Source organism: Notamacropus eugenii, chromosome 1 (genome assembly GCF_028372415.1).
Source record: "Notamacropus eugenii isolate mMacEug1 chromosome 1, mMacEug1.pri_v2, whole genome shotgun sequence".
Lineage (NCBI taxonomy): Eukaryota > Metazoa > Chordata > Mammalia > Diprotodontia > Macropodidae > Notamacropus > Notamacropus eugenii.
Window position 1 is genome coordinate 722,833,053 of NC_092872.1, and position 18,849 is coordinate 722,851,901.

The window sequence follows — 18,849 nt, forward strand, 5'->3', positions numbered from 1 at the left end:
AGTTAAACTATAAAACATTTTAAGTTGGGATGTAAGTTGGAGGTGATGCAGAACATGATCACCACTAACACTAATGTTTGTTTGGAAGTCCCCAACTTGACCTTGTGAATGTGACTCCCTAGAGTATCAGTGGCTGTTAGCATTCCCATAAATAGTCTAGAGAAATTGACTTACTAAATTGAGATCTTCAATGTCAGGAGAGAAACCTGTAAGCATAGAGACATCCAAGATAGTCATAGCAGCATCAGTAGTGCCTAAGAACCTGAGGAAGAGAAAACCTTCTTACCAAGATATCCCCAGCCAGAAGCCATATGGGTATGATAAAAGGAGAGTCATTACATCTATTACTCCTATTTCTATTCAAAAGGTCCTTTCCAGGCCTAAATTTTTGTGCCTGTGGTCTGGTCAGAACTTTGGACAACTCTAGGTCATAGAGGAGGTGAAAACAAACTCTCTCTTCAGAGAAGAGCCACATAGATGACTTATGGGCTTAGAAAAGAAATCCTGGTGGATCAGTAAACATAGTATCTAAAACTAGTTTTCCACTTTGTCCTTTTGTGACCTTGGGTAAATCACTCCACCATTTTTTGCTTCAGTTTCCTCACGTATAAAATGAAGAGAATTAGCCCAAATAACATCTAAAATTCCCTCCAATGGATGATTCTGTGAATCTTATAAATTAGGACCATTTACTTTGAGAAGGAAAGGGAAAAGTCAAGAAGTGCTGCCAGCCCCTGCATCAGAAGAATAATTATTTATACAGCACTGTGCTAGGAACTTTTTTCCCCAAATATTATCCCATTTTGTAATAATATTCATTATTTAGTATTCAACTTCATAATAAGCTTGTTCATCTTCCTCTTTTCTTAGGAGTCCCCTGTTAGAATGTAAGCTACTTGAGGATAGGAAATGTTTTGTTTTTGTATTTGCAAAATCAGTACCCAACACAGCGCTTGTCCAATAATAGGCTTAGTCAATGTTTGTCTACCAATTGATCAAGAAAGGAAATTCAATAGGAAAAATCCAGATCAGCTGCAGGGAACTTATCCAATAATGGGATTGCTAAGCTCTTGTACTTGTAGCTGAATGAGGCTGAACAATGTGACTCTCCCTGCAACCACCTTTAAAAATAGACAGGTATGTCCAGGGTATTCTAGGTTTACCCAAGCCTAGAGTTGTAGGGAAGGGAATGGGTGAGATAGAAGGTTTGATGATCCCTTAGAGGCATTCCATTCACCCACTTGCTTTTTCTTACCTCATGCAGATTTCAATGGACACAGATCCAAGATTTCCTTCTAGTTTAGTTTCTGGGAAGGAACAGAGAATTAAGATATCCATCAGCCCTACAGAACGGATGTCTCCCTGACTTTTCAAGTCCATTTGATTGGGACCATGCTGACTCTGATACCTAAGAGCTGGGCAGCCATAGACAGACCACTGATCCTCTCTGAACCTCAGTTTCCTCATCTGAAAAATTTGGTTAACACAAAATACTTTACTGGGTTGTTGTGAGGAAAGAATTGTGTAAACCTTAAGATGCTACATTAAGATGTGTTATTAGTGCTATACTCTTACAAAGGAATTTATTGTTATTTCATCTATCCTCACAACAACCCTGTGAAGCTATGTTTATCAGCCATCATTTCACAAATAAGACAACAGAGATGAGAGAGGTTAAGTGATATGCCTTCAAACTTGGAGACTTCCTGATTTTGTGACTGATGCCTATTTTCTTAGATTTGGGAGTCATCATCTTAAAGATAATAATTGAATAGATCACCAAGGGAGAGAAGTTATGGAGAAGAGGATAGGGTTCAGGACAAAAACCTTGGAGAACAATCTTGATTTACAGGTAAGGAAATGGATAAGGAAAAGAGGGTGAGGAGTAAATAAGTAAGAGGAGAACTGGGATAGAACACTGTAATGGAAGCTAAGGAAGGAAAGACTATTAAGGAGAAAAGGCCAGTAGGTCAATGATGTCTGAAAATTCAGAATGCTCAGGGAAGTTAATGACTGAGAAAAGATAATCAATTTTATCAGGTAAGTAGCTGTAAATCTTGGTAACATTTTAGGGAGAAATTTTAACAAAATAGTTGGGTCAGAAGCTAGATTGCAAGGAGTTAGGGAATCAATAAATGGTGAGAAAGTTCCTCTTTTTGAGAGGTTGGCTGTGAAAGGGAGGAAAAACATAGAATGATTGTCTGAAGGGATAATTGTTTCAAATGAATTTTTTTTTAAAGATTTGGGCAAGTATAGAACGTATTTATTTGTGCAGACAAATTACTCTGGCCTCCTTGCTACTCTTTATGCTAGACTTTCTGCATTCAGACACCATGCCCCTTGCCTCGAACTCTCCTTCTCTTCACTTCTGCTTCCTAGCTTTCCTGGCTTACTTCAAGTTTCATCAAAAGAAATCTTTCTCAGTTAGAGGGTAAAGTGTAGCACTGGATTTGGAGTCAGGAAAATCTGTCTTCAAATGCTACCACAGATATTTACTAGCTATGTGACCTTGAGAAAATAACTTTTGTTTGCCTCAATTTCCTTATCTGTAAAATGGGAATACCAACATCATCCATCTCCTGGGGCTGTTATGAAAATAAAATGTGATAATATTTTTAAAGTAATTTGTAAAATAAAGTGCTACATAAATGCTAGTTATTAGCAGCTACTAGTGCCTTCCCTTTGAGAGTCATCTCTAATTTATTCTTTATATCTCCTGTTTTTATATAATTGTCTTTACATTATCTCCCACATATGACAGTGAATTTCTCGACTTTTTTTTGGTATCACCAGTACTTATGTGCCTGACACATAATAAGTCTGATTCTTAATAAATTGTATTTGTGAGCCAGGGACTTCATGGAGAAAGCAGAAGGTTTAAACCAGTTTAAAGCTCCATCTATGTTAGATAACACTAATTTCTAGTGAATCTAGGTGTTATAGTTGGATGACTTCCTTCAATGGCATCCAGCAGCTCAGCATGAGGGAAAGAGAAAACAGTTAATAGGGTTAGCTCAAGAATCCAAAAGTGGAGGACACTGTAGAGTTGAACTGGCTGACAAAATGGTCAAAACTATGAAGGTAGAAAAGTGAAGTCAGAAAAGAGACGAAGGACTGCGATGATAGAGAGGGAGAGATTATGAGGTTACAATTGGGACAAAGAATAGGACTAAGAGAACTGAGACATAGGGATAAATGGATGAATGGGATAAATGGATAAATGATGAGAAAGGGGAATTTCAGAGATCATTGGAAGTTGGTGACATTGAGAATATGTCTACCTTCCTGCATGGCTGAGATTGAGTGAAGAGCATGGTATCAGAGATTTAGAACTTGAACTGAGCTTAGAGGCTATAGAGTTCAGCCACCCTATTTATTTTTACAGTTTAGGAAATTAAAGAGTTTAAGTAACTTGTCCATGTTCACATAATTACCAATTCACCAAACCCAGTGCTTATTCCTTTGTGTCATGGATACAGTAATGTTGACTATAGACCATAGTTGATCATGTTGATTATAGGAGCTAAGAAGCTAATAGGGTAATTGAGAGCACCTCTACATGGATACTGAGATCCTCAAGTATGAAGGGAAGGAATTGGGGTGGAAAAGAAGATTTTGAGAAAAGTACTGAACTCCTAAAGAAAGGAGAGTGACCTGGAGGCTGGAATTTGAAAGCAAAAAGCATTGCATTTGCGGATATGGATGAATGGAGTGCACCTCAGAGGAGTAGAGGTTGACAAGTGTCTTTGACCGAGGATAGATGTGATAATGGAGAGTAAAGAGTCTGCTGACTTCTACTCCTGACCTGAATTGTTGGGGTTGGGATATGGCACAAGTCTTCCACCAGTGGAGAGGGTTGCCAGGGGTGAGGTATCTTCTGGAGAAAATAAAATTTCTGTGAGAAGATGGAAAAACTATGAAAGGAAGACCTTTTATGAAGGGAAGAATTTTTCTAGTGTGGTATGGGATTCCAGAAGGTATAATAAGGGCCAAAGGAGGATTGTAACAAAGAAGGGGTTAACATTGAACTAGATAAGGATGGGAGTATGTGAAATGGTAGCAGAGAAATGTGGTGGTAGTAGTAGTAGTAGTAGTAGTAGTAGTAGTAGTAGTAGTAGTAGTAGTAGTAATAGATGAGAAGGAGAAGGAAGAGCACGAGGAGGAGAATGACAATGATGATAATGATCATGTAGTATGTGAGAATATTTTACAAAAGCCTTGACAAGAACTTCTGAAGTTCCTCTTGGAGGTCACTCACCACCAGTCTCATTCTTCACTGAGACATGCAAGCTGAAGTTATGACATTGGGAATCCTCTTCTTCAGGCATTGCATAGTAAGTACTGACAACCTATTAGGAAAAAGAAAGCTTTAAGGGAGAAGTTATAAGGATAGTGGTGGCATCTAAAAGTTTTGGAGTCTCTCATCAGCCATCACGGCTGTTTAGCTAGATCAAAGTTCTGACATTCTCTTGAATATGATCCCTTTTCTTTTCTAATGCTACTACCATCCTAGTGCTGCTTTTCATCACCTTGTACCTGGACTATTGTAATAACTTCCTAGTTGGTTTCTCTGCCTCAAGTCTTTCTCACGCCAATCCATCCTCCACTCAGTCTCAAATTGATCTTTACATACATATGTATATAATTATATATATTATTTATATATAAAATACATATATATATTATATGTATAATTTTTTCTCAATTACATGTAAACAAAAAATGTTAACTTTAAAAAAATTGAGTTTCATATTCTCTCCCTTCCTCCTTTATCCCCTTCCTCCACATTTGTGTCTTGATCTTTCCTGTCACTATAGTAACTTGTTATAGTTAGTTTCTTTTTTTCTTGTTGTTTGCTCTTTTTCCCAGCCATTTCTTGACTTGCTGTCAAAGCTGGGCTCTGCTCTTGGGGTGTAGAGGGGAATATCTCAAGCTTCAGGCCTTGCTTGCTGCTGTTTTTAGATCTAGCACTGGGGGTTTGTAGGTTTTTGGTGCTTCCAAAGGGGTATGATCTAAATAGAGGTGTGGTCACTGCTCTCCTGACCTATGCTCCAGTCTTTACCCAGAAAGAGACCTTATTTCCTTGTGGCCACCCAGAGCTAGCACTCCTCCCGGCCTGAGACTGTGATTAGGTCCCTCTCTCTCCTGTAGCTGCAATTGCTAGTGTTCCCCTCTTTCTTCTTCCTTACCAGTAGAGCTCCACTGGTGAGGGACTTGTACCCTTTCCGAACCCCAACAATTCAGGTCAGGAGTAGAAGTCAGCAGATTCCTTACTCTCCATTATCACATCTAGACCTTTCCTCTGTCAATGACACTTGTCAACCTCTACTCCTGTTAGTGACCATAAGCACTCCTCTCCACCCTGGAGTTGGGACCAGGATCCCTCCTTCCCTGCTGTAGCAAGTTTTATTGCTCCTTTTGGGATTGTGACCCAGAACTAAGTATGGACGATACAACAGGATCCTGAACCCAGCACCACAAAGACTTTCCTGCAGTCTCTTTGTTGTTTGACACCGCTCCCGCCGGTCCTTCCGCTGAGAGCTCCTGAAACTGCTATTGCACTCAATGCAGCTGTTTCCATAGTGTGGCCTGAACCACCTGCACTAAGCTCTGGGGGCCCATCACTACTCTCCTGTTGACCTGCTAAGTTGTCTTGGGCTGAAAAATTGTTTCACCCAAATTTTTTGTTGGTTCTGCCACTCCAGAATTTGATTTGAGGCATTATTTTAGAATTGTTTGGAGGGGAATTCAGTAGAACTCAGCTGAGTGCTTCTTTTCTCTGTCATCTTGGCTCTGCCTCAGTTGATCTTTCTAAAGCATGTCTGACCATGTCAATTTCTTCCTCACTCAATAAATTCCACTGGCTCCCTACCGTTTCCAGAATCAAATATAAAGTTCTCTACTAGGTTTTTCAATCCCTTAATTATCTTGCCCCTTCCCACTTTTCTGGTCTCTTTGCACTTTACTCACCTTCACATGTTATGTGATCCAGTGACACTGGTGTCCTTTCTTTTCTCACACACTCTCCTGCATATTTTCACTGGCTATCCCCATACCTGGAGAGCTCTCCCCTGTCATCTCTACCTCCTAGTTTCCCTAGTTTTGTTTAATTCCCAGCTAGTCCCACTCTTCTGCAAGAAATCTTTCCCAGTCTTTCTTAATCTTAATGCCTTCTCTCTGTGCCCACCTCTAATTTATCCTATACATGCCTTTGTATATATTTGTTTGTATGCTGTCTCTACCATTGGACTGTGAACTCCCTAAGAGCAGAGACTAATTTTTTTAACTTTTTTTTGTGTTCCCAGCATTTAGCACAATGCCTGGAACATAGTAGGCACTTATTAAATACCGGTTGACTGACTTCTGGTTTTCTGCTAACTGAGGAGCTGTGTGATTTATGCTAGTATCTTAGAATTGCTGAAGTTTTTGGTGATCTGCCCCTTCCAGATGTTCTTGTCATTTATTAAATTATCTATAGACAACCTCTCAAAGAGTCTTATTCAAAATCCTACTATCACCAATAATATCTTACCCTTGAATCACACTTTATAGTTTCTCATTTGCTGTTTACATTTCTATGGAGTAGGCAACACAAATATTACAATCACCTTGCTAATGTATGAGAAAACTAAGACCCAGGAACGTTAATCACTTGCCCAGATCACATAGTTTTAGTAGCCAGGACTAGGAATCAGGTTTTCTGATTCATAGAACTGCACAATTTTAGATTTGGCAGGGATTATAGTAGCTGTATAGTTCAATCGCTATCCAAATGAGGGATTTCCATTACTACATACCTGCTTAGTGATCATCTAGTCTCTGACTGAAAATCTCCATTGAGAGGCAAATTGTAGCTTCTGAAAGTCAGTCATTTCACTTATGTCCAGTGCTATGTTTACTAAATTAAGTTACCTCCCATTTAACATCAGACAGTGTTTGGAGCTCCATAAAAAATTCAGAAATGGTGTACTGATGTTCAAAAGAGGGACCAACTATATGCTTCAGACTTACTTTTTGATTTACCATGAATTCCATCCCCTGGACTATAGATGACCTTCCTCTCCTCTGTCTCCTACTGTCCCCTTTCTTTAAAGAGGGGTTAGAGGAAGTTTTTGAACCCAGGAACGCTTGACCAAGGAGGCGTTGGACACCTGTTCTCTGTATTCCCATCAGTTCAACCCTCGATGTACCAGTCAGTAACATCTTTCCAATTTCCTATCCACATTACCCTGAAGTCTTGGATTTTGGTTATTCCCAATTTTGTTATGTTGCCTCCAATAATAAATACTAAGCTCTTCCCCTTAAGGAGTGATCAGTGAAATGTGAAGCAGAAATAATATTCTTGACAAATTAATTGATGATGGTTGGCTTTCCCAGTGTTCTGATGCTTGTTTGCTGGATAGCACTGAGAAGAAGGAGGGATATAACTAGTCTTACATACCGTCATTGTTCCTTGACCAGTACCTTTCACTCTCACAGTGAAGTCTTGATTTAGTTTGGTCTGAAACAAGATTACAGGTTACTGTTGATGTGGGAATTGGGGGGAATCTAAAAGAAAATATCTAGTCAGGTTTCAATGGTTAATTCTCCTAATCTGTGCATGTTTAAGCATCAGAGCTTGGAGAAGACTGCCTCCCAACTCAGAGCTATCTCGATTTTCACAGAAGGTTTGTAAGAGGAAGACACATTCATTTTCATCTTTGCTGGTCCTCACTCCTGAGCATATATAGTCCTATAAAATCACTAAATCTCATCATTTGGAATGAATCTGAGTGATCATCTAGTCAGACTCTCATTTTAGAAAGAGGAGGAAGCAGAGGTACAGTCATATGCTCAAGGTTGCACAGAAGCAAATATAGGGTTGAAGACCAAGGTCATTGAATCCTGACCTTATTCTCTTTCCATTGACTTTCCATTGGGCTGAAGCTCATATTGAAATTATTTTATGTTATCTGAATATATGAACCAAATACTGACAGGGACTGGTGGGGATAAGGAGAATGACTATTGCCAATCAGGAGTCTCCTGATTGACAGGAGAAAGCAGAGCTAGAATTAAACATTTGTGCCAGATGGGTCAGTTGCAGACAAACAAGTTGGTTTTAGTGACAATTACACATATTTATAATATTTTCTGATTCATGTTATGAATTCATCCTACACTAACTCCAGGCAATTAAGATTTTTGACAAATATAAAAATGTTCATAAATTTGAATAATAGATCTGTGCCAGCTGGGTTTTCTATGATCATAGTGCTATCAAGTGAAGGGTGTGCATGACAGAGTTAACTAAAATAAGCCAAATAACTAAAAGGTCAATGACAAGGTGTGCATAAGAGCTCTTGCAAGTCATAACTGCCATGCCAGCCCCTGCCCCCACTACTCAACCACATTCAATTTTATTCATTGTTTAGAATTGGGAACAAACCAAACATTATTTTAACTTCTATCTGTTAATGGATAACAATATTGATAATAGCTAACCTTAATAGGCTTATTTAAGGCTTACAAAATATTTTAAAATATGGGCCTTGATTTCCAACTCTAGATCTCCTAGGATGTTACATTTTCCTCCTTTAGAGTATAGGATTTTGAGGGTGGGAACTGCCTTATTTGCTTGCATTTGTAGACCTAGACTGCAGCACAGTGTCTGGTACCTAGTAAACACTTAATAAATGCTTTTTCCTTCCTTCATTCCAAGCTAGTCAAAGAGCCAATCAGTCAAGCATTTATTAAACCTTTACTTTATGCCAGACACTGTACTAAGCCCTGATAGCTCAGTAATTTCATAACAGAACAAGTTTACTATAGAAAATATATATGTGTGTGTGTATCTATATCTATGTGTATGTATATATATACACACATGAACTCATACACATATACATATACACATTCTATATATTAGTGTGTATATATGTGTGTGTGTGTGTGTGTGTGTGTGTATGTGTATGTGTGTATGTGTATGTATAGATATAGATATACAGGAACCCAAGTATATAACTTAGAAAGAAGCCTGAAAGTATCTATGAAGATATCTACATAATCAGGAAGAATATTTTTACAAAATGGGTAATATATCTAAGGGAAAAGATATTTATTAGGAAAAGTTAGAATGGATGATTCAAGTTGATAGATGATAGTTGCACTAGCAATTTACAGCACTGTGTAGGCAAAATGCTCTTGATGCCCTTCTTTATACTTAAAGAATTACTTTTAAAAGTATTTTTAATAAACTAAAGTGACACAGAATTCTACTCTGATGCCTTGTCATGGCATGGAAGTGATCATGAGTTCCCAAAGGTTCTGCTATTGCAGCAGACACTTTGCCAAGCTCTACCAATCTGGAAAGACTTTGAGTATGGGCCCAGTGGCAGACTATATACATCTCTGGTCTGTGGACCAGCAACTTAGTCATACTGGGAGAAGTTCACCACCAGGTTGGCTGCATTAGGATTAAATTTTCAGCTACAGTTTCATCTTTCTGAGCTCAAATTTGGCCTCACACACTCACTAGCTTTGTGACCCTGAGCAAGTCACTTAAACCTGTTTGCCTTAGTTTCTTCATCTAGTATCTCTAGATACTCTAGTATCTCTACCAAGATAACTCCAAATGGGGTCATGAAGAGTTGGCCATGACTGAAAAAATGACTGACTGAAACACAAACAAATATTGTCTCCATGCAGTTGGATGGAAGTTCTATGAGGGCACAGGTTTCATTTTTGTCTCTCTCCCCAATGACTAACATCGTGCCTCAGTAAGCAGTTTGATGTTTGTAGGATTGAATTGTTATGATCATACAAATTAAGTCTTCTTTCTCTCTCAAAGATACAGAGAAAACATACCTCAGTTCTTCTGCTCAACATATTATTTGAATAGTCTATCTGGTAATTGATGGTGGATTGACGGCCTGGTAAGTGCAGAGAAATTTTCAAATAGGCATCTTTATGTTGTGACGACTTTTTCTGATATTCAGCCAAAGCTTGTAGAGCCATGATGAGGGTCTAAAAGTCAGAAAACAGATGGTGAAGTCACACATATAATACCCATGACTGTACATCAGAAGTTCCATCCAGATAAACTGAGAAATAACAACTTGCGCTACTTCAAGCCTGGAAAGAATAGGCCTGGACAGTTGGGTATATATGCCCTTACTCAGGGGCATATAAGGTACCATGAGTGACATCCAATAGCAAACAGTTGATAACCTGTAAATAGTTATGTCATCTTTGTTTATAAGAACCAATGGTTCAAAGACAGCTATTTCCCAATAGATAAATGGTCAATGAATATGAATCAGCAGGTTTCAAAGGAAGAAATCTAAGCTATCAATAAATATATTTTAAAAAATTAAATGCTCCAAATCACCAATAATTAGAGAAATACAAATTAATGCAACTTTATGTTCCATCTCACATTCCCCAGATTGGCAAAGATGACAAAAATAGCAAATGATAATTGTTGGAAGGACTGAGAGAAAACTGGTGCACTGATGTACTGTTTGAATTTGGTCCAGTCATTCTGGAAAATGATTTGGAAGTATGGCTCCCCAAATCTCTAAACTGTGCATATCCTTTGATGCATCAATACTACCACTAGGTCAATGAGATTTAAAAAAAAATAAAAAAAAGACAAATTTCCATGTGTGCAAAAATATTTAGAACAGCTCTTTTTGTAGTAGCAAAGAACTGGAAACCAAGGGAGATTCCCATCTCCTGAGGAATGGCTAAACAAATTTTGGTATGTGAATGTAATGGAATATTGTTTCAACATAAAAAATGAGGAAATGGGTGGTTTGACAGCAAGAGGACATAGTGAATAGAGTGCTGGACCCGGAATCAGGAAGACTTGAGTTCAAATCTGGCCTCAGATATTTACTAGCTGTGTGGCCTTGGGCAAATAATTTAATCTACATTTGCTTCAGTTTTCAGTTCTGTCTTTTGGGAGACAAGGAGAACAAGTCTAATTTCTTTTCAAAGAGACAAACCTCCAAATATTTGAAGATGGCTATCATCCCGTACTGTTCCCTGAGTCTTCTCTGTCTCTCTTTTTTAAAGAGAAATGTATTATTTAATTTGTCACTCCTTATTTCATCTTCTTGGCTTCACTATGAATTTTTTCCAAAGAAAATTCAGAGATCTTCTTCATTTTACAGGTGATGAAACTGAGGTCCCCAGAGGTTAAATAACTCAACAGCACAGCAAGTTAGTGGCAGAGCTGAGACTATAGCTATGATATCTTCACTCCACTATATCATTCTGTCCATTTGTGATGTCATTGAGGTTTGTTTTTTCTTAGCATAGCTTGGTTATCATGATTTTTACTTGTGGTATGTCCTCTAGCTTCCATCTCCTTGGATTAGTTCTAGGATAATAGGTAGGAATTCTATACTAATGGGACCCAGAAATTACTATGGAACACATAAAAGTATTGGTCCTCATAACTGGAAGAAGGAACTGCCAGCTGAGATCATGAGTGCCAGACAGGGCAATGCTTCCCAGTGGCTCCATGTCTTCCTAGTCTTAGCCAGATTTTTGGTTGTTCATCTTGTGTCTTTCCTTTTATCTTTTCTCATGACCCTACAGCTGCGTCTGGAATACCACTTCCCTTTCTAATTTCCTGCCTCTATCCTTTCCTTCTTTTGTGGATCAGCTTAGCATTATCTCCTATATACTCCTTTTTGACTAAGCAGAAGGAGAGTAGGTGGCTCCTTTTCCTTCTTGCTTAGTTATTGACTCTGTCTCATCGAAACAAATGACTTCTTTCAGAGCCTAATTTTCTTGTCTTCAGAATGAAGGGCATTAGACTAGATGACTTCTAAGATTCATGTAACTTTGATGGTCTGTGATGATTTTAGGCCTGGTTAGCTCCTTCAACTAAGAAGTTAAGGTCCTTTCCTGTCCTCTCCCAAAACGTTAAACCCACTGCATTCTGAAACTGGGCCACCAATGGACCCCTGCCTAAGGGCTCCTCTGGACCCTCCTGGCTTTAGAGTGATTATCAGTAGTAACTGTTGCTGTTTCCCACCCAGCCTGATATCTTTCTTTTTCTTGGCCTCATTAAAGGGGCCATGCCTTGGCTACTTCTTAAACAGGCCTATTCAATGAATAGGTGTTACCTCATCCTAAGTGAATACCTGCAAAGACCTTGGCCTAAAGGGCCCAAGTTTTCCCAATGCATCCTGGGTCATCTCCAGTCATCCTGATGAATATCTGGTCACTGGATTCAGATGGCTCTGGAGGAGAAGTGAGGCTGGTGACTTGCACAACCCTCCCTTACTCAAAACAAAGTCAAGTGCAAGTCATGCAAGATTTCTGTGATGGCAAAGGATGAATACAATAAGGATACTGGGTTCATCTGCTGAAGGTATTTTATTCCCCCATCCCCCCAACATTTCTCATCTGTGACTTATGGGACATATCAGAAGGCTATTCATAGAATCTTGTTGGAGTGTAAGCTCAGTTCTCACGTGAATGGTCTCAGACAGGTAAAGGTGAGGGTTCTTGAAACCACCGAACTCTCACGAGGCCCCCCAGAGAGCAGCTGGGAATTGAGGAGTGAGACACGAGCTATCTCGTTTTTCCACCTCTTCTCAGTGGAAACTTGTTGGGAAGAGCATCCCACCCTTGAGATTGGTCCATGGTCTGAGCACACCTGTTGTTAATTGGCTAAGGGGCTGAGAGCATGCACAGTGTCCACGAGTGAACTATGTGGCTGGGAGAGCTTAAATGGGGACAGGAAAGCCTGAGGGTCCCTTTTCCTTGCTCCTCGGGAGGGAGAAGGGTGCTCCTGTTGGGGGCTCCCATGGGGAGCACTAGCCCTGTATACTGAGAAGGGAAGGGTTCCTCTCTCCTCTGGAAGGAGAAGGGTGCTCCACAGGGAGAACTCGTCCAGCATGCTGACATGTAGCTGGTATCCAGAATAAAGCCTACACTTCTATTTGACTCTGGAGGTCTCTTTTCTCATTACGTTTATCCGGCTGATCACCGAAGACCTGAGTTAGGTAAGAAGGACCCGGCAGCCCACGGCAGTTAGACCAGACAGAATCTAGCTCCCATTTCCTAATCCTTTTGCACAAATACCACCCCCAAATCCCATCCTATTCCCCTAACAGACACACACACAGAGCCTTTTCTGTCAACCATGATCTTTGAGAAATAGTGAATTCACTGTAAAATTAGGTATGAAAAAGCCTTATGATAGGTCCTTACCTGAGTGTTTCCATAGCTCCCTTCATAGATTTTCTGTAACATCAACCACTGGGCTACTTCTGTTGCCATTTGAAATTTCCTCAAGTGTATAAGACTCAGTAGTCCATAGGAAGTGGCCTCGATACCATAATAGAGGGATCTCTTGTCTTCCCAGTGATTCCCATCTAGGGACAAGCAGAAAATAGAGACAAAGACTGAGCCAAGCTGGTTTTTCTTGAAGTAGTTTGTCAAAGACCCATGCTCATTAGAGCCAAGATGATGGCACCAGGCAGAAAGTTAACAAAAGATATACCCTGGGGGCCAGTTTGGTGGGGTCAGTTCTGCCCTTGTTCCTGACATCCTTTATGCTCATGATGCTTCGTTTCCTACCAGTGTTTCTTTGTAATAGCTGTCCCCTGATATCTAGAAGGTACTACTTTCTCACCTCTGCCTCTCCAAATCCCTGGTTTCCTTTAAAACTCAGTTCAAATACCACTTTTGGCAAGAGGATCTTCATAGTCTCCATGTTGCTAGTGTACTCCCTCCCCAAAGTATCTCATCTTTATTTTGTATGTAGGATGTCCTAAAAGTCTTAATGGACTTTGAAGCTCTAATAGCCTAAATTAATCTAATAGTTTGCATTTAAGCCCTAGTATCTTGAAACTTCACTGAGTTTTGGGACAGTCTATGTTGTATATATGCTTATACTTTTACATATCGTTTCCCCCTTTAGAATATAAGCTTCTTGAGGTCCAGAATTGTTTCATTTTTGTATCTGGAGAAGATTAAGTGTTTTTTATATTGTTGATTGATAAATTCAAATTTATCCTCAAATCCTTCTAACTTTTTCTTGAACTGAAAGGAGCCTCTGACTCACCAGTGGCTGCATCGAGAAGCACAGACTCATTATCCAGCCTGCCCATCAGTGCCAGGGCATAAGAGGCCAGGGTCACCTCATAGGTTTGAGTTAGTTGAGGGTACTTCTGTGCAAGGAAATTCACAGCTTTGGCAATGCTTCCATTGAAAATCTGAGGAGTAAGAACAGGAGATGTATGTGTGGGGGGCAGGGGCACGGAATTATAACAAAACCCAAAACAGTCTAACAGTGAGAACTATATAAAAGTGAAGTGGACTAAATGAGTTTTCCCTCACTTGAGTCAATCATTCCATCAGTAGCCACTTACTAAGGTCTTCCAGTGAAGGCTAGATTACCATTATTAGGGATTTTTCTTTGTTTCATTTCAGGAATGGATTGGTTAAGGTCAATGGTCTCTGACATCCCACCTAACTCTAAGACTATTTCTGTGAGAAGCTCAGATGACAAGATTCTCACAGCCCCTGACGTTCTAAATCTGGGTGGGAGTCAGGGACAGATGAAGGGACTCCATTCTCTTTCCCTATGTCCTGAGAGCTACAGAGTCTGCTATGGAGAAGATTCAAGAAGGACAGAATCTCTCCTTTCTCCCATTTTATAGCACTATCCAGTCTGTTGATGCCAAGACATATGGTGGTGAGACTACCTACCCTTTGGAAAAGAGACAAATTTCCAGTTTTAACCATGTCTACTGTCACCATAAAAGACCATCTTACTATTTTTCCTTTCCTTCCTTCTTATTAGCAATGGCCCATCATCACATGATGGTCCTGAAGAACTAGATCTGATACTTAAAAAAACTGACGTAGCTACTGAATCACATCAGTGACATTCAAAAAATTCCTCTTTCCATTTACCATTTTCCTGTATGTGTGTCTCCCCCTGTTAGAGTATAAAGTCCCAGAGTTCAAGGATTGTTTTTTTCATTTTTTTATTTATATTTGACATAGGATGCAGCTAGGTGGCACTGGAACTGGTGTGGAGAAGACCTGAGCTCGAATTTGAGCTGAGACACTTAGTAACTGTGTGACTCTGGGAATGTCACTTAACTTCTGTCTACACTGGTTTTCTCATTTGTAAAATGATGATAATAATAGCACCTAACTTCTAGGACTTTTACAAGAATCCAATAAGATTTGTAAAGTGTTTTGCAAGTTTTGAGGTTTATTATTATTATTATTACCCCAAAAATATTTAGCATAGTACTTGATAAATAGTAAGTTTTCAATGAATGTCTTTCATTCATTCATTTATTCATCTTGGAGAATAGGATATGTACCACAGGTATGGAGAAGGGCAAGTATTGCCTTGACTTTCAAAAAGGGAAGAGAATGCAAAATCATAGAACAATGAAAATCATAGACCAGTGAACTTAAATTCAATTCCTGGCAAAATCTGAGGATGTATTATTAAAGAGTTGGCTAGTAGACATCTAAAAAAGGAAGCAGTAATCACGAAGAACAGCATGGCTTCATCAAGAAGACATAAAGCAGACTAACTTTATTTTCTATTTGTAAAGGGTTACTCAATTGGCCGACCAGGAGAATGTTGTTGATGTAGCATCACGAGGCGCTAGTGAAGCATCTGTAAAAGCGTCTCATGCTTTTTGGGAGAAATATGAAAGGGTGTGGGCTAGTGGAACTAGGATTTAGAACTAGTTGAATGGCTGGATCTACTGAGTAATTAGTTATTTCTAGTTGACTTCGGAGATCTCCACAAATCTGTGTTTGGGTTGGAGGTGTTAAATTTTTTTATCAGTGACTTTAATAAGGACATAGATGGAGTGCACACCAAATTTTCAAATAATTCATAACTGGAGGAATAGCTGATACCAAGGGACAGATTCAGTCAGTTACAACTATTTGTTAATCATTTACTATGTACCAGATACTATCTAAGCACTAGGAAAGGCAATAAGCATTCATCTTGTGCCTACTATGTTCCAGGCACTGTGCTAGGTGTTTGTTTGTTTTTTGTTTGTTTGTTTGTTTTTTTTACAAATTTTTACCTCATTAGATATCCATAACAACCCTGAGAGGTAGATGCCATTATTATGCCAATTCTTCAGTTGAGTAAAATGAGGCAAACAAGTTAAGTGGCTGGCCCAGGATCACATAGCTAGTAAATTTCTGAGGCTAGATTTGAACTCAATTTTTCCTGACTTTAGACCCAGCACTCTAGCCACTGTGCCACCAAATGCCTCTAGAGATACAGAGAAGGGCAGAAATAGTCCCTACCCTCGGGGGTCATTCATTCTAAAGGAGGAAACAACATGTCAATAACTCACTATATACAAGATATATAAAGAGTAGATGGAGGTAACCTTAGAAAGGAAAGCAATAGCAGTTGGGGAATACTGACAGAACTCAGAGGCAGAGAAGAATTCCAGATATACATTGTATAGGCTGAGGGTTGGGAGATGGAGCATTCTGTTCAAAGAACAACAAGAAGGTCAGGGTAGCTGGATCATCACCAGAGTGGAGGGAAGATGCCACAAAAAAGACTGGAAATGTAGGAAGGGCATAGAATTATAATAGATTTTTACCCTTGGGCACTTATTCTCTTGGTCTGATCTCAGACCTCAATGGAATCCATGAATAGGCAGAGGATAGAATTCAGTTGGACACTAGAAGAGAAGAAATTGCTGGGGAGCAGGAATTTGAGTATCTGATGGGCTCAGGGTTATAGATCATAAGTTCCAAAGCTAGTGGAAAAGGGGCTTGAAGGAAGATTGTGGACACCACCCATCCATGCCCACTGACCTGCACATGGTCCCCACAGTATGGTCTGGACTCCTCTAGGGCAACAACCACAAATGCTGTGAGCGTGACTTCAGAATTTTGGTAATCATAGCCTCCCTAGAGAACAAGAAAAATCCACACTCATATTAGAGAAATCCAAAAGAAAGGGAAAAAAACGAGAAGAAATAACTTTTGTTGGCTGAGAAAGTTGATATCTCATTTTTACAAATTTGTTTTCCCTGTGGAAAAAGCTGCAGTTTACCAAATACAAAAAAGAAAATATAGAAAGCAAGTTAGTATTTGCAGTTTGGGGACCCATTGGCATGAATATAGATGAAAGAAGATAAAGAAATGGTCTCATGTATGGATGCCAGGACAAATTATGGTTAGTTATAATGGGTTGTTCTCAACCTTTGTTGTATCATGGACACCTTTGGCAATCTGGTGAAGATTTTGGACCCCTTCTTAGAATAACATTTTAAAACACATAAAATAAAATACATAGCATTACAAAGGAAATAAAGATATACTTTTTTTCCCATTCAAGTTTACAGAGCCCCTGAAATCTATCCAAGATGCTTTAGTGGATTTTAGTCCTAAAGCTACCATTGGATTGTTCCCTTTTACCTGTCAGAGATATAAATTATGTTCTATATACTATCACCCTGTAATGGAAAGAGCTCACCTCAGGGTCAAGAATATCAAGGATCCAGTCCCATCTCTGCCACATACTGGCTGCATAAGCCTGGACAAGTCACATTCTCTCAGTGCTCCTAAACAGCTCTGTAAAATTATAAGTTGCAAACTAGGTGCCAATTTGATTGGCAATTTCCTTGCCAGCAGCTGCCAATACCAGTGATATTATAGTACAGACCCATAGATTACCTACTTTAATTATATCTTATATGTTGTCTGCCTACATAGCTATATGTAGAATAGATAGGATTAGATAGAATGTCTGTCTAATGTTTGATATTCATTAATATGCATTAACTGTCTAATATCTTATCTATCACTTCATGAGCCTCTGTTCTGCCCCTTGATTTTCGGGGGGTGAGGAGGTGGGAATGTCCTCTGCATTGTCTCACTTTGCCTATCTTCCTGGAAGCTCTATCACAGCAAGGATCTCATTTGAACTTCCTATCTTCTTCAGTGCCTAGCAAAAGATTCTGTATGCAATTGGTATTTAATCGATGTTTATGGTATTTAATTCAAAGGAAGAAAAGGCTATGAAAAACCAGTTGGTCCCTTATTGTTCGAAACAAAGTCATTTAAGTTCCACTGCAGGCCAAGGTTTGCAAATCCAGGTCTGGTCGACCAATGTGATACAAAGAGCACACTCCTGACGGTCAGGAGGCTTGGATTCTAGATCTGGTTCTGCCACTTGCTCAGAACTTGAATTTGGACAAATCATTTCATTTCTCTAAACCTCAGTTTCCTCATCATTAAAATGTTTGGTTAGGACTAGATGGTTGCTGAGATCTCCTACAGCTCTCAATTCTGTGATCCTATATGCCGCTCTAAATATGAAAATTAAAATAAAGATTACTACTCATTTGTCACTCACATTTATTCTCAGCTATCTCCCTGAGGGCTTACTTCATACATCATCCTGTTTCCTCTCTACCTGTAGGGAGCTTTGCTCATTCCTATCATGCTTTTTTGGTGACATTCCGATAGATCTCAATGGTCAGAATGAGTGCTTGATCCCTGGGCCTTTGGAACGGAGGAAACTTACCACTATACTTGTTGAGTATGGAATCGTTGTGTCAAAGAAGGCTCCATCAGGTCCTTGTCTCTGTAGTATCAACCACCTGACTGACCCACAAAGGGATTCCTGGTCAATGTACACTAGTCCACTGGCCATGGAGAACATTTTCACTAAGTAGGCTGTCATCCTAAGGATTCAAAACCAATATAGAATTTTACATAGTTTTCTGCTTTGATCTTAAAAGAGACTAATGCACATGTAGTGGGGAGCTTGGTGTATGTCTAGATCACCTAAAGTGGTGTCACCCCCTTGGAAGATGCTGGGGGAAATGC

At 39.4% G+C, this 18,849-nt stretch overlaps 1 protein-coding gene across 3 annotated transcripts in view; it reads right to left on the bottom strand.

The window, feature by feature from the left end:
* Positions 1-18,849, bottom strand: part of LOC140521617 (venom factor-like) — a 74,999-nt gene that overhangs the window by 11,932 nt on the left and 44,218 nt on the right. For all 3 annotated transcript variants that reach the window (XM_072636855.1, XM_072636854.1, XM_072636856.1), the window contains 9 exons: positions 18,545-18,704; positions 16,828-16,923; positions 14,069-14,219; positions 13,213-13,376; positions 9,847-10,005; positions 7,442-7,501; positions 4,259-4,349; positions 1,256-1,307; positions 175-262 (listed from right to left, as the gene is read on the bottom strand). In XM_072636855.1, the coding sequence (XP_072492956.1) occupies positions 175-262; positions 1,256-1,307; positions 4,259-4,349; positions 7,442-7,501; positions 9,847-10,005; positions 13,213-13,376; positions 14,069-14,219; positions 16,828-16,923; positions 18,545-18,704 (1,021 nt within the window). The remainder of the gene's footprint in view (positions 1-174; positions 263-1,255; positions 1,308-4,258; positions 4,350-7,441; positions 7,502-9,846; positions 10,006-13,212; positions 13,377-14,068; positions 14,220-16,827; positions 16,924-18,544; positions 18,705-18,849) is intronic.